Source organism: Equus caballus, chromosome 2 (assembly GCF_041296265.1).
Source record: "Equus caballus isolate H_3958 breed thoroughbred chromosome 2, TB-T2T, whole genome shotgun sequence".
In the NCBI taxonomy this organism is placed as follows: Eukaryota; Metazoa; Chordata; class Mammalia; order Perissodactyla; family Equidae; genus Equus; species Equus caballus.
In genome coordinates, this window is record NC_091685.1 from 21,327,375 (window position 1) to 21,344,414 (window position 17,040).

At 36.3% G+C, this 17,040-nt stretch overlaps 1 protein-coding gene across 6 annotated transcripts in view; it reads right to left on the bottom strand.

Moving 5' to 3' along the window:
* The window catches only part of AGO3 (argonaute RISC catalytic component 3), a 116,377-nt gene that overhangs the window by 28,305 nt on the left and 71,032 nt on the right, over positions 1-17,040 (bottom strand). For all 6 annotated transcript variants that reach the window (XR_011436462.1, XR_011436463.1, XM_070260439.1 and 3 more), the window contains 5 exons: positions 14,703-14,825; positions 14,215-14,348; positions 10,887-11,071; positions 2,901-3,060; positions 1,513-1,603 (listed from right to left, as the gene is read on the bottom strand). Coding sequence is in view for 4 of the 6 variants with exons in the window: in XM_070260439.1 (XP_070116540.1) it covers positions 1,513-1,603; positions 2,901-3,060; positions 10,887-11,071; positions 14,215-14,348; positions 14,703-14,825 (693 nt within the window). In the remaining 2 variants the exon portion in view is untranslated. The remainder of the gene's footprint in view (positions 1-1,512; positions 1,604-2,900; positions 3,061-10,886; positions 11,072-14,214; positions 14,349-14,702; positions 14,826-17,040) is intronic.

The following is a 17,040-nucleotide window of genomic DNA, read 5'->3' on the forward strand; positions in this document are numbered from 1 at the left end:
CATTCCAATTCTCTGCATTTCTCAACGTTCTCCAAACACTCCAGGTTTCTGCCATCTAAATTTTAATATACATTGCTATCAAGGTAGTATCTATTATATTATGTGGCATTTATTACTTACATTTGTTTCTCACACTAGTCTTTAAGTTCTTGGGAATAGAGGCCATATAGCAAAAAGAATCAATTAACAAATTCCATTTACAAAACCTCTGATAATCTAAAGGAAGTGGATATTTTGTAGAAATGGATCTAGTAGAAAAGAACAGTGACTACCTAGAAGTCCAAAAGAATTCAAGTATGAGTAAGCTTTCTTGGAAAATGACCCCAAACTAGCAAACCTGAAATAAGTTTTTTGAATTTCTTTATCATTTTATCTTCTATAAGAACTTTTTTGTGTGTGTGTGAGGAAGATTGGCCCTGAGCTACCATCTGTGCCAATCATCCTCTGCTCTGTATGTGGCATGCCGCTACAGCATGGTTTGACAAGTGGTTGTTGTAGGTCCGTGCCTAGGATCCAAACTGGTGAACCCCAGGCCGCCAAAGGGGACCATGCAAACTCAGCCACTACGCCGCACGGCCAGTCCCTATAAGAACATTTTAATGAGTACCACAGATGGCTCAATACTACCTCTAGGATACTTGAAATGTAAATAATTTATGCATAACTATAAAAATACAAAGTAATACAATTTATTAATAAAGTCAATTTTCTTTATTAATGAAATAGCTTTGGAATCCTAAGTGAAATTTTTAATATTTATTACTAACATTTTCAAGGATAAATAAGATTTATCAGATTGTTAAAATTTAAACAAAGATTATAATAATGGATGGTAGAAAAAATATAAAAAGTCTTACAGTTTAACTTCTGAAATTTACCAAGTATGCCTAAAATATGTTGACATTTTCAAAACATTGGCCTTTGTTAAAATTAAGCAGTTTTCAAGTTGGGTAAAACATTGTCTGGCTTTCTGCAATTTATAAGAAATACACTTAAAAGATTGACAGAGAAAGGTTACAAATATAGAGGTGGGCAAAGATATAATGGGCAGATGTTAAAAGTAGGAGTGGCAGTATTAAAACAAATAAAGACTTCAGCTGCAAAGTATTAAACTGGATGAAGGTGGCAGATATCTTATATTGGAAAAAATGCAATCCACTAAGCTTATATGTAATGCATCTTTCTGTAACAAAGACATGACTGAAATACATAAACTCTTTGAATTATAAAAAGTAACTGAAATGTATAACCATGGAGAGAAACAGACAAATTCAAGTAGGAAACAGAAGACTTGAGTAATTTAATAAACTTGATTTAATAGATATATGTAAGGAATTTGTAGTTTCCAACCATAGAATTCTTTCAAAAACACAAAGAACATTTGAAAGTTGGCTCTTAGATATATATATATTTATAAAAGTTAGTTTCCAATAAAATATTAAAATTAAAAAAGCTGAAACCAAAATGTTGATCTTTGCGTAAACTTTAGATACCCTGACTAATGACACTCACAGCAGCAATAGAAGGCTTCTTCCCATCACCAGCTGGTGGATGAGTGACATCTGCTCCCAAAAAGATCACTGGTTGCTGGAACACAGAAGGTCTTAAACACATTTTTTAAAAGAGTTAGATAATCCATTTTTTTCATTATCCATTTATCTGTTTCATAATACTGTAACACAACTTCAAGTTGCTGACACAGCACAGAGGAGGTCCCGTATAGACAGTTTCACAGGCCTGATCTACTGACAGCTGTGTTCTCTTAATTCGCGAAGCCCTAGTCAATGAAGTAAAAGCTGTCACAATGGGTCTATCAATGTCTTATTCAGAGCAGTCTCCTCCCTTAAGTAACGGTGCTGGTGGTTGCAAAGGGCAACCGCTGCTAGTGTTCTTCGTAATAGGCATAAAGTAATAAATTTCCTCACATTAAGCCACCAATTTGTATCAATCTTTCTTTAATCTATTTACATTTTAAGCTTATGTAATCTCTCAAGGAGAAAAAGAATCATTAAACTTTACACTGGAAGGGATTATGGGAGTCTATTATTCCCCCTTCCCTGGCCAAAAGTATAAATTTGAATAACATATATTTAATAGTCATAAAGCAGCTAATAGTTCATTTTATTTTCAAAACTCTATCCTTTAAGATTCAAACGACTGTCTCTTAGTTTAGACTTAATAAAATTCTATATTCATTTCAGTTATGAATCTCATTTATTAGGGATAGGAAGTAGAGGCTGTATGGAAAAATAGGGAAAAAAAGAGCTTTTGTGTCAAATACACATGGATCCATCCTTCTAATGCTAATTTGTGGTGCATACTGGTCAAGATATTTAACTTTTTAAAGCCCTAGCTGTTTCAACTATTTAAGGAAAACTGTCATTCAATTCTCCAAATAACAGCCTCTTCCCCAGCAACTGTTTCTAGGTCACTGAGCTCTTGGACATGCTAGCAACCTAAGAGAAACATCTGCCTTCCCCCCCTGACTGCAGCTGCAGCAGGGGCTGATTGCTTGCCTAACTGACGGACTTAACCGACATGGCCGCTGCAAGGCCCTCCTTTCTAGGTGGGTGAGCAGCCTCACGATACCAGGTTGAAGATGACTATCAAAAAATGAAAAAATTTTTCAAGCTGGGCTCTCCTGTGAGAAATAAATAAAGCTCTCAATACTTTCTAGCTAGGCAAGAGGTACTTTGCATACTAAATGAACATGGAGGTGGGAGGGGATTTTCACAAGGGAATCTCTTAATCTGGCCAATCCAAATTCTTTTAATTTTTTGCCAAAATGTCTACTTATCTACCATGGCAAAAATCATCAAAGCCATTTCTTACAGAGATCTTAGATATGTCAATATATAGAAAAATAATGACTATGTTATTAAGTGATTAGCTTATCTTACCTTTGATGAGGTACAAGAATATTATTTATCCCTCCGAGTTTAACATTTATCTTTAGGCACAGGTTTGAGAGAGTCTGAGGGGATGTTTTTATGACATTCTTGACTTGAACACACTGTGTAGCCATACCCAAAAGTGTATCTCCTACACGTTTCACCTCCGCTATGGAACAAATGCAAATATCTCTAGTTATAACAAAGGTCACACTTTACTGAAAATTAAGCCAATGTTTCCCCCCTTGAAATACAACCCTCCATTACAGGATACCAAAAATTACACCAATACTAAAACAATGCTGTTAAAATTTAAAGTATACTGCCTTAAAGAATAGGTTAAGTATTTAGTGATAATTTTTCCAATGGTTTTCTTCTTTGTATAAGAGAGCATATTTTTACCATCATAAAAATAGTATAACCACAATAACTGAAAAACCATAAGAGGAGAGTATCATATATAATCCCTTATCAGCATTTTACTGTACTCTTCCAGAACTTTTCTCATTTATATTATTTTAATGCAATTATAATCATAGTCTACTTATAACTTTCAATGCTATTCTCTGACCTTTAATTTAAAAATACAGAGGTATTACAGTGTAAAGAATAAAAGGCCTTTGTTCCTTTCCCCTTCTTCGTCATTGTAACTACCATAAAAAGTTCAGTGTACATAACTTCCTATATATAAAACACATGGAAAACATTTTAAAATCAAAATTGAGAACATGCCATCCATTCTATCTTGCAACTTGTCATTTTCATTTAATGATATAGTATGTTCTGAATCTCAATATATACATCACCCTTATTATTTATAACAACAGCAGTTATGCTGTTTCTACATGCCATAAGGTATCTAACCAGTCACACACTGATAGATTTCTAGCTTGTTCTAGGTTTTCATTATTTCAAACAATCCTAGGAATAATATCCTTGTATATTTTTATTTTTCTTCATTTGTGTAACTACAGCTTCAGGATAAATTTCTATAAGTAGAATTCAGGGGTCAGATATATATATATATTTAACATTTTTATAGATACTGACAAACTGCTCTCCAAAAAGGTTTATTTAGTCATTCAACAAATATTTAATGTGCACCTACTACATGTTACTATTGTGCAAGGCTCTGGATATACAATGGTGAGTCAACAGAGACACTGTTCCTGCCCTTACAGAGCAAGAGGCATTAAATAACTGCTCAAATTTAACATTACAACTGTGAAAGCAACATAAAGGAGAGGTATAAGGAGCTTTAAGATAATAAAAGTGAGAGAATTTGACCTTGTCAGGGAGGTAAGGCAAAGCTTCCCAAGGAAGGGATGTCCAAACTAAAATTCAAAGGAAGAAAGTCAAAAGAAGAAGGCACATTTACTTGGTGAAGGGTGGAAGGTGGGCTATGAGAAGCAACACAGGTAGAAAGAAGGGAATGAAGAGTTCCTGTGGGGAAAAAGAGCACAAAGTGAGATGAATTCTGAAGAAGTAGGAAGACACGGATTTGAACATGCAAATCCTTGGAAGACCATATTGAATATCAATTTTATTAACTGCATAATTAAAAACTAAATGGGGGTGAAAGGGAAAGGGATAAATTGGATTTGTATTTTAAAAAGACCACCCTGAATGCTGGTTATAGCTCCAACATGTAGAAGGCTTGAAGGTCATCGTTCCCCTTCTCAAAACAAGAAAAAAGCTGAATGAAAGTCAATAACTTTTTCTTAGATTCATTAGAGAACTGAGGTCACAGGACAAACTGCTACTCCCAAAACAGGTGAATACAAAGAATCACAACCAAGATCAGCTTATTAGAAGCAGATGCTGATGAAGCTAGTAACTGGTAGGAACAATTAAACAGAAACTCCTATAACTCAAAAAGAAAAAAACCCAAACAATCCAAATAAAAAAATAGCCAAAGGACTTGATTAGACATTCTCCTGAAGAAGATATACAAATGGCCAATAAGCACATGAAAGATGCTCCATATCACTAATCATTAGGGAAATGCAAATCAAAACCACAACGAGATACCACTTCAGACCCATTAGGATGGTTATTATCAGAAAAATAGAAAATAACATGTGTTGGTAAGGACATGGAGAAATTGGAACCTTTGTGCATTGCTGGTACGAATGCAAAATGCTGCAGCTGCTGTGGAAAATAGTAAGGCAACTGCTCAAAAATTAAATACGGAAGTAATTCAAATATCCATCAATGGATGAACAGATAAACAAAATATGGTATATACATACAATAAAATATTATTCAGCCTTAAAAAGGAAGACAATTCTGATATATAGTACAACATGGATGAAGCTTCAGGACATATGTTAAATGAAATAAAAAAGTCACAAAAGGACAAATACTGTATGATTCATTTACAGGAGGTACCTAGAAGAGTTAAATTCATAGAGACAGAAAGCAGAATGGCAGCTGCTGGGGATGAGGGACGAATGAGAAATTATTGTTTAATAGGTACAGAGTTGCAGTTAGGGATAATGAAAAAATTCTGGGGATGGATGGTGGTGATGGTTCCACTTAACACTACTGATCTATACATTTGTTAAAATGGTAAATTTTATGTTACATATTTTATCACAAAAAAGAATAAAATTTTGATACATGCTACAATATAGACAAACCTTGATGACATTATGCTAAGTAAAACAAGCCAGAAACAAAAGGACAAACACCACATGATTACACCTATCCGAATTACCTAGAATAAATTCATAGAGACAGAAAGTACAACAGAGGCTACCAGAGGTTGGTGGGAGGGGGAATGGGGAGTTATTGCTTAATGGGTCCAGAGTTTCTGTTTGGGATGATGAAAAAGTTCTTAAAATCGATAGTGGTGAGAGTTGCACAACAATGGGAATATATTTAAAGCCAATGAATTGTTCACTCAAAAATGTTTAAAATGGTAAATTTTATGTTACGTATATTTTATCACACACATAAAAACTTGTTTAAAAAATAGTTAATCCAGGAACACTCCCATAAAAACAGTACATCAGAAGGAATGAAACTATAATCAAAATTTGACACCAAATGACTGACTTAAGGAAGTTATCACCTCTACTAACATGAGACAAATGAAGAGATCCCAGGGCTCAGGCAAAAGAGGGCAAGAGTACAGAAGGAGCTGAAAAATAGGTAGCAGCAGTCAGGAAATGAAAATTAAGTAAAAAATAAGTGGTAAAAGATCAAAGAGTTTTTCTACAAGTAAAAAAAATAGGGTGAAGGGCATAAAGGGGCTTTTTTAAAAAATAAGAATTCCAGAATGATCTAACACTCGAAACCATGTGAGTCGATAGTCTGATTTATAGGTAAACATAAGACAATTAAATGATTGAAAAAAAACTGGAGGAGTGACATCAGTATCAAGCTGTTCCCTTAGTCTTGCCCTGCTAAGATACAATGAAAATGACATTCATTAACCAACAGAGGACATTCACACAGCACATATAGGACATCTGAGAGATCCAAGCAGCCATATGTCTGAAGGTCGGGGGACTGGATCACTGGGAAACAGTGGAAGGAGCTAAGCAGATCTCTTTTCCCTCCCCAGCAGCAGCAATCTAGAGCATGGGATCTCATGCAGTGGCTGGTGCATGATTCTGAGAGGTGACAGGGGAACAGGCAGCCCTCTATGGGAATGCTTTCACTCTTGGAGTTGCTTTCCAGCCTGTGGGAAGGCCCCACATCGAGGCAGCTCAGATACCATGTGGGCACCCCAACCAAGCCAAGCAGCCCAGGCAGACTGCCAGTGAGTGAAGAGCAGAATCACACGTGTGAAAGAGAGTGCCCTTCCCCCCACCTCCCACCTGGCACACCAGCTTGGCTGGTCAGGCAGGGCAGCAGATCTGTGCCAGAGCACCTGCATCTGCATGTGTGAAGTAGTGGTGGCCAGTGGGCAAACACAGAGAGTCCTATTTATACATCTAATGGATGCAGTGGGTCAGAAAACACAGTTCCTGTCCTCCACAGTGGTGGCAGATGGAATCTGCAACCAGATACTACTACTATGTGCTGGCAAAGGTCCACCCCATCAAACACCATGAAGAAATACATTAACATTCCAGAGCAGAAGGAAAATGACAAATCTCAAGAAACCAATTCTGAAGTCACAGAAATTTACAATCTAAATGACAGAGTATTAAAAATAGTTACCATAAAGAAACTCGAGTTACAAGAAAACTCAGAAAGACAGTTCAGTGAACTCAGGAATAAAATTAACGAGCGGAAGGAATTCTTCACAAAAGAGACCGAAACTCTAAAAAGGCAAACGGGCCAGTCCCATGGCTGAGTGGTTGGGTTTGTGCGCTCTGCTCCAGTGTCCCAGGGTTCGCTGGTTCGGATCCTAGGCGTGGACCTGCATATCGCTTGTTGGGCCATGGTGTGGCAGCACTCCACACAGAAGAACTAGAATGACCTACAACTAGGATCTACAACTATGTTCTGGGGTTTTGGGGGGAAAAATAACAAAACAAGAGGAAGATCAGCAACAGATGTTAGCTCAGGGCCAATCTTCCTCACCAAAAGAAAACAAAGCCAAACCCCAAAAAAACTCACAAACAGAAATGCTGGAGATGAAGATGACAATGAATGAGATAAAAAATAATGCAGAATCCTTGAAAAACAGAGCTGATATTATGGAAGACAGAATTAGGAATTTATAGAGGACAGAAATACAGAAATACTTCAGGTGGAGGAGGAGAGAGAACTAAGGCTAAAACGACATGAAGAAGTTCTCCAAGAAATATAGGACTCAATTAGGAAAAGCAAAATAAGAATTACAGGTATTTCAGAGGAAGAAGCGAGGGAGAAAAAGAGTAGACAGCTTATTCAAAGAAATACTGGTTGAGAACTGCCCAAACCTAGAGAAAGAACTGGAATTACAATTAAATGAAGCCAACAGAACTCCCAATTACTTCAATGCAAAAAGACCTTCTCTCAGGCACACATCAGTAAACTGGCAAAAGTCAGTGACAAAGAAAAAATACTCAGGGCAGCAAGGCAGAAGAAAATAACCTACAAAGGAATCCCTATCAGGCTTTCAGTGGATTTTCATCAGAAACCTTACAGTCTAGGAGAGAGTGGAATGATGTATTCAAAATACTGAAAGACAAAAACTTTCAGGGGCTGGCCTGGTGGCGCAGCAGTTAAGTGCCCACATTCTGCTTCAGCGGCCTGGGATTCGCTGGTTCGGATCCCGGGTGCGGACATGGCACCACTTGGCAAGCCATGCTGTGGTAGGCATCCCATATATAAAGTGGAGGAAGATGGGCATGGATGTTAGCTCAGGGCCAGTCTTCCTCAGCAAAAAAGGAGGACTGGCAGCAGATGTCTTCCTCAAAAAATAAAAAAAAAACCACCAACTTTCAGCCAGGAATACTCTCTCCAGTGAAACTATCCTTCAGATATAATGGGGAAATAAAAACTTTCCCAGATAAATAAAAGCTAAGGGAGTTCATCACCACAAGACGCCCTCTACAAGAAATGATCAAGAAGGCCCTCATACCTGAAATAAAAAAGAAAAGGTTTACAAAGCCTTGAGCAAGGAGATAAAGAGACACACAAAATCAGAAAATTTAAGCTCTTTATCAGAACAAGTTAGCAAACAATTACAACACTAAATATAAAGAGAAGGAAAGCATCAAAAATAAGTATAAACACTTCATTTTAATCACAAACTCACAACACAAAATGGAATAAGTTATGATGACAATAACTTAGACAGGGAAGAGGAAAGGGATGGATCCTGCTTAGGTTAAGGAGATAAGAGGCCATCAGAAAATGAGTCATCATCTATGAGATCTTTTATACAAACCTCATACTAACCACTAAACAAAAAATGAGAACAGAGACACAAATGATAAATAAAGAGAAAACCATCATAGAAAATCACCAAACTGAAATGGCTGTAGAAATACACAGGACAAGAGACAGGGAAATATACAACAATCAGGAAATGAGATAAAATGGCAGTATTAAGCCCTCATATAAAAATAATCACTCTAAGTGTAAATGGATTGAATTCTCTAATCCAAAGACACAGAATGACAGGATGGATTAAAAAACAATACCCCAAACAATATGCTGCCTCCAGGAGATGCATCTCAGCTCTAAAGACAAAACATAGGCTCAGAGTGAAGGGACGGAAGACGATACTCCAAGCAAATGGCAAACAAAAGAAAGTAGGTCTTGCCATATTTATTTATATCAGACAAAGCAGACTTTAAGGTAAAAAAGGCAATGAGAGATAAAGAGGGGTAGTATATAATGATAAAAGAGACATTCCACCAAGAGGACGTAAGACTTATGAATACATATGCACCTAACACAGGTGCATCAAAGTACATAAAGCAACTATTAACACACCTAAAGGGAGAAATTGATGGCAACACACTAATAGTAGGTGACCTCCACACCCTACTTACATAAATAAATAGATCATCCAGACACAAAGTCAATAAGGAAATAGTGGAATTAAATGAAAAACTAGATTAGATGATCTTAATAAGATATATATAGAACATTCCATCCAAAAACAGCAGAATACACATTCTTTTCAAGTGCACGTGGAACATTCTCAAAGACAGACCATATGTTAGGAAACAAGGCAAGCCTCAATAAATTTAAGAAGATTGAAATCATACCAAGCATCTTTTCCAACCAGAATGCTGTGAAACTAGAAATCAACTACAAGAAAAAAGCTGGGAATGTCACAAATATATGGAGACTAAATAACATGCTACTGAACAACCAATGGATCAATGAAGAAATCAAAGGAGAAATAAAAAAGTACCTGGAGACAAATGAAAATACATCATACCAACTCTTATGGGAGGCAGCAAAAGTGGTCCTAAGAGGGGAAATTGATAGCAATATAGGCCCACCTCAAGAAACAAGAAAAATCTCAAATAAGGAATCTTAAACTACACCTAACAGAACTAGAAAAAGAAGAACAAACAAAGCTCAGAGTCAGCAAAAGGAGGGAAATAATAAAAATTAGAGCACAAATAAATGAAATGGAAACCAAAAAATATAGTAGAAAGGATCAACGAAACTAAGAGCTGGTTCTTTGAGAAGTTAAAGAAAACTGACAAATCCTTAGCCAGACTCATTAGGAAAAAAAGAGAGAATAAAAATAAATAAAATAAAAATAATAAATAAATAAAATAAACAAAATAAAATAAACGAAAGAGGAGAATTACAACTGATACCACAGAAATACAAAGGCTTATAAGGGAATGCTATGAAAAACTGTATGCCCAACAAACTGGACATCCTAGAAGAAACAGATAAATTCTTAGACTCATATAACCTCTCAAAACTGAATCAAGAAGAGGGGCCAGCTCCAAAGCCTAGTGGTTAAGTTCGGCATGCTCGCTTCAGTGGCCCAGGTTTATGGGTTCACAACCTGGGTGTGTACCTACACCACTCTTCAGCCATGCTGTGGCGGTGACCCACATATAAAAAACAGAGGAGGGCTGGCCCCATGGCCGAGTGGTTAAGTTCGCACGCTCCGCTTCGGCAGCCCAGCATTTTGCCGGTTGGGATCCCGGGCGTGGACACGGCACCACTCATCAGGCCATGCTGAAGCGGCATCCCACATAGCACAACCAGAGGCACACACAACTAGAATATACAACTATGTACTGGGGGGCTTTGGGGAGAAGAAGAAGAGAGAAAAAAAAAAAAGAAGAAACAGAGAATCTGAATAGACCAATCACAAGTAAAGAGATTGGAACAGTAATCAAAAACCTCCCAAAAAATAGAACTCCAGGACAAGAAGGCTTCTCTGGAGAACCCTACCAAACATTTGGACTATTTAGTTTGCTCTACTGATTTGCCTTTTTAAAGTTAAGGATTTTAAATACTGTAGCTATAAAATGTTTTAATGTTTGGAAGTTTTAGGATAGGTTTTAGCACAATTCTAAAAGGAACATCAAGTACTTGAGGAAAAACTCAATCTTAAGATATCCTTACCATACACTGGTGTCTTCCCCGGCAAGATGACGATAATAAGCTGGAGCCCAGAGTAGGTGTTCTTGAGATGCCGGAACATGGGCTCCACGCTGTCTGCCCCCTGCGCATATTTGCAGAAGCAAGGCTGGCCCTGAATGGGCATCCCTGCATCTTTAGAAATCTTACGCAGCTGGTCCGTAAAACCCCTAGAAGGAGAAATTAATAAAAATAAAACCTTTGTCTAGTTATAAACACCTACAAAGTAGTAATGGAAAGTTTGGAAAGAGAATGATGAATGAAGCAAAGATACATGTGCTCCACATATGAAGAGGTCACCAGACTACTGATGTTAAGGGCAATGTTGGGTCAGTAATCTATTTTGCAAACTAACACTACTATACAATTATGTGGTATTTTGTAGTTTACAAAGGGCATTAGTAATAGAGTGTGTTAGTTAAGAGCTCAGCTCTCGAGTTAGCAAGACAGGTTCCAATTTTAGTTCTGATACTAGCTATGAAATTTTAGGCAAATTTTTTCAGTTTCTGTCATCTATAAAATGATTACTTCCATTGTAAGGCTGGTGTGAAGATTAAATGAGATAATGCATGTAAAGCACTTAGCACCTAGCTCAAGACATGGTAAGAGCTTGATAAATTCAAGCTAGTGGACATGTTCTGATTTGATCCTGACATGATTCACAAGGAAGTAGTAGGTTAGGTGTTATTCCCATTTTATAGATCAGGAAATAGTTTCTGGCATATTAAGTATACACCTGAGGTCAAAGGGTTAGACGAATGGCAGAGTTAGAACTATGACCTAATCTAGAATTTCTTTCCATAATATTAACCATATCAAATTAGGATAGCAGGAAAGATTGTATCCTCAGAAAAGATTAAAAAAATATGAAAACATTTTAAAAACAAATGCGGCAGGCAGCACTTTAATGTACTTTTATCCACAGTGAAAAAACCAAAAGACTAATAATTTCATATTTAAAGAAAATTCTGCCTTTAGCCTAGGATAAATGAGTAATCACGTACAGGTTTAACAATTACTTTACTTGTTTTTAAAACAAATAAGGTCTAAGTCAAGGATCTGAATTATCTTTGCTTAAAAATACTCTGATTCTCTCAGGACAGAGATCAAGTTTGTAGGAATTCCCTTCTTATTTTTCCTTATTAGTGTTTAACTCAAGAAGTAGCAAGTTCAGGGGCCAGCCCGGTGACGCAGTGGTTAAGTGCACACGTTATGCTTCGGTGGCCTGGGGTTCACCCGTTTGGATCCCAGGTGCGGACACGGCACCACTTGGCACGCCATGCTGTGGTAGGTGTCCCACATATAAAGTGGAGGAAGATGAGTGTGGATGTTAGCTCAGGGCCAGTCTTCCTCAGCAAAAAGAGGAGGATTGACAGCAGTTAGCTCAGGGCTAACCTTCCTCAAAAAATAAATAAATAAATAAATAAAAAATAAAAAAATTAAATAAAAATTAAAAAGAAAAAGCATGAAGTTCAATATTTTCAGTCAGCCTGAATAAGAGCCATTAAGTCCACGATTATAAGACTTCTATCAAGCCATGAATAACAAATACAAAATGAAAAGAATAACTCTATGCTTGAAAAACAACTAGAAGTGTTTTCTTTGGTCTCTGGAGGTCAAGTAAGATAACTGTAGCATTGTCGTAAACCGTCCTTACATTTTACTTGAAAGCAGGGGGATAAAAACTTTGGAGAAAAAAACATATTCGGTGAACTTTAAGACATACATTTAGAGATCTGGAGCTAATAAAAAGGAGTGAACAGAATTAAATAGAATAAAAATTTTACTTCTCACATGAAGGAGGCCAGGCAAATTCTAAACCGACCTGGGGTAAACTGGTCTCTATATCACTCAACAATTATTCATTATGTGAATACTTTATAGGATCTATTAGTGAAGATTTAAACTAGACAACAGTAATTTTCTTAAGAAAATCAGATTTTAGAGGAGAGAGAAGAAATTTACACAAATAATTATAATACAATTCTATTTTACGCAGGAAGTGACAAGTACAAATAGAGAGGATATTGATAAACTACTATGTTTACAGTTAAGAGAGATTACTGCCAGCATCACAAATCATAGAAAATTGGGCATTATTTAGAGGAGTAGAGACAGGAAGGAGGAGTTTTCAGTAAAGAGCAGCATGAGTGGAAACGGAAACTAAGGCTCCCTGGGAGATAGAGGGAATACAGTGCTTCAATTTTTTTGTCCAGAATATGTGAAAATGGAGACAGGACTTAAGAGGCAGGTGAAAGATTTTAAATGTCATACTGATTTTTAATGTTATTCTTTTATATTTAATAATTTAATGTTATTCTTTGTCAAAGAGAAGCCTAAAAGTTTTGGAGTGGGGGTAGTCACAAGCAGAGCTGGTACTCTTTCACAACAGCACAGCTCCTCAAACAAGAGTAACAGCAGAAGCCCTTGAGACTACCAGAGCCCCAAAGACTTGAGAGTTCCAAAGGAGAGGAGATAAAAAAGAAAAGAAGCGAAAGTGATAAAAAGGAACCAGAAAGGCAAGAAGAGAGAGAATGTCAAGAAGGTAGTCAATTGTACCTAACGCTGCAGAAATTTTGAGAAAATAATGGCTGAGAAGAGCCCATTAGAGTTGATAACCACAAAGATATTAGAGATCTTCCAGGAATCAGTTTCAGCAGAGCACTAAGATTTCAAAGAGGGAGAGAGAACGGAAATCTGGAAGTCTGAGAGAGTAAGTAAGGTAAATTGAATAGTGAAGATTTTGTTTGTTTTAAATTTAAACAGATGATTGTTGAGCACCTACATGTTGACAGAAAGAATCTAGGGAAGAGGGGAAGTGGTGAAGACGGAGGCCAAATTTTGAAAAGTAAGGAAGTGGAAATGAGGAGTTAAACCACTCTTTCAAGGGACTCAGTTGAGAAATAAGGATTTTATTTAATCCTCATCCATTAGATAAGTACTATTATCTCTATTTTAAAAGGTGAAAACTGAAGCATAATGAGATTAAATAAATTATCCATGGGAATAAAGCAAGGAAGCAGAAAAGCTGGGAATTAAACCTATTTGCCATCAAAAGCAGTGATGCTCTGCCTATACCACATAAGCTAGTCTATTAGGATGGCTAGAAGAACGAATCAATGACTTTACTATGACTAACAAATTTAGGAACCTTCATCAAACCGTGGAGAAGAAGCATTTTTAAAAGTTTCAGTGATTAAATATGCTCCATTTTGAGACAATATTGCTTAGAACATTAGCTGAGTAATTTAAAATTGAAACACAAAATTGAAACACAAAAAGGTCCCAGAGCCAAACTAATGACAAGACTTACTTCAATATTTCTTCTCTGCACTGCCTCTGTGTGGCAAAACAAGCTATAGCCCACATTTTGATTTCAACTCCTGTGTGGAACTGTTTCCCTCGCATGTCCCAGACTCCGTGGCTTGGCGTTGCTACTGTCCGATTCTAACAGAAAAAGAGAAAGAGAAATAATAAGGCAAAAAAGAATAAACACTTAACATACAATTTATCTTAATGAGCTGAAATAAGCATTTCAAATCACTGAATTGTTATATATCTGATATTCTACATGGAATAGGCTGTTCTAATCATTCTTATTTATATCTTTATAATAGAAAAACAAAAGTTCCACTAAACTCAAGCAAAGATACTCACTTTGAAACGAAAGAAATATTGTTGGAACAACAAAACACTTTCTACATTCCACATTCAGCTAGGATGCAGGATTCAGTAGGATGCCCTACTCTCCATACACTGAAATTGTATGTTGATAATTAAAAAACTATCAAGAGGTTTTACCCGTCCTCCATATTGGAGCATAGGTGCTGGAAGTACTCGTCCAGTTACATGGGCCATTTCATCTCGAACCTTAAATTGAAACTCCTGAACAAATGGATCTGTTTCATAATTTGCACTTCTTACCTAACAACAGAAAAAATTTGTAGTTACTTTCAAAATTCCCCCCAATTCCCTGCTTTACTCATTAGAACCGTCTATCATTTTTTCTTCGCTATGTCCACAATGTTTAACAATAGGTCTAGTTAGTGTCCTAATGATAGAGCAGAGAATCTTAACCTGAGGACCATAGATCATGAATGGACTGAAGGAAGTCTGCGAACTTCTGAGTAATTTATAAAAAACTTAAATGTAGTAGGTTAATAATAAGAAATTTCAACTATTTATAACTCATGAAATGGTAATTTTATATGATCAAATGTAGTATATTCTGGGGAGGGTTATCTAGAGATTGCAAGAGAAAGAAATATCTGACCTAAAGAAGGTTAAGAACCTCTAATTAGAGGATCCAGACATATACTATTAAAATTTATCTTATGTAGACTTTGATAACAAATATTGATAATCCTAAGGCTTCTGTTTCTATTTGATCTACAATTTATATAAAATTTACTTTAATATTTTCAGATGAAAAGTGAAATATTATAACGCTTACTTAATATTTATACACTTGAGACAGATAAGAAAGCCAGTATGAGATACAGATGATAATTTTTACATAATACATCCATACATACAAAGATAAGGAATTTATTCTAATTCAGTGTAGACTTGGATCTCAGAGTGTAATTCATGCTTATAGTATGCTATAGTAACTGTGTTTTTCAAAATATATTTACTTGGTCTCAGGGTAAAAGTCAAACAAGATTACAAAAAGAAGGTAGAGTTCAAGTCTTTGAGTAACAATCCACTTAAAAAAAAAACCTATGTAATCTAAATAGGTAAAAAGAATCTCCTCATAATAAGCAGGAAAAATTGTTTTCTAAATTAGGCACTAATGCATCTTTTCTTCATGCTTAAATGCTATTCATTTCTGGTGTGTTTTAGTGTACCTCCACAGTAATGTTACAAAGATTAACATCTGTTATTTACGAAGATTTGCTGAGTGATGTGCTTGATGCTAAATGTTTTAGAATTTTCACAATAACTTTATGACTATAAAAGTAGGTCTTTTATAATCTTTATTTTACAGAGGATAAGCTTAGTAAAGTTAAATGACTGCCCTAAAACCATATAGCTAAGCAAGTGACATTGAATCTGAAACCACGCATGTTCTGATTCTAGAGTTCCCACTCTCAATCACTGCACTAGCCTTCCAGATGCTGTAATTAGAATAACACAGTAATAGTAACAATAAGTGGAGAAGCTAGACTTTGAACCTTGAGCCATTAAGATTCCAAAGTCCGTTTTAACTACTACAATACTGTCTCCCTGAATAGAAAAGTTGTAATAAACGAGTTAGAACAAGTTAGATTTATAGAGACAGTGAAAAGTTCTAGTTTCTTAAAGGTTTTATAATCTTGTCATAGCAGATAAGAGAAAAGTCCACAATGAGAACCAACCTGTATTTTCCTAATAAAATATCATGTAATAACTTTAATTCACTCCTTAGAAAACTATAAGAAAAAAAGGTCTGGGGCCAGCCCTGGGGCCGAGTGGTTAAGTTCACATGCTCTGATTCGGCGGCTTAGGGTTTCACCAGTTCAGATCCTGGGCGTGGACATGGCACTGCTCATCAAGCCATGCTGAGGCAGTGTCCCACATAGCACAAACCAGAAGCACTCACAACAAGAATATACAACTATGCACTGGGGGGCTTTGGGGAGGAGAAGAAGAAAAAAAAAGGTTGGCAACAGATGTTAGCTCAGGTGCCAATCTTAAAGAACCAAAAAAGAAAAGAAAAAAAGGTATTTTTTTCTGTAATTGGCTTACAGAATGAAAGTCAGTTCTGAAATCCTTTTTCAACAATCTTTGAAATTACTTTTGAAAGTGCTATTGTTTTGGGTAACATTCATATTTCCAGACTTTTTTCTTCTTCACTTGGGTAATTGAAATGGTATCCAAGAAGACAGTAAGATCAGATCCACCAGTTGCCTTTTAGTTTTCATTTTGCTTTATTCCATCAGTTTTATAAAGTGGAACTGATAACTCTTCCTCCCCATACAGAACAAGGAGACAGCTTAGAGATCCTATGTGGTTGAAGCTGCCTTTAATTTCTTTATTCATCCTATACAGTCACCAGCCTGAGACTGGGTGCTAAGTAATCATACTCAGAGTGTTAAAGACTCTCACTATTGCTAGTCATAATACTTTGATCTTCCCTCCTTTCTCCTTCTTTTAG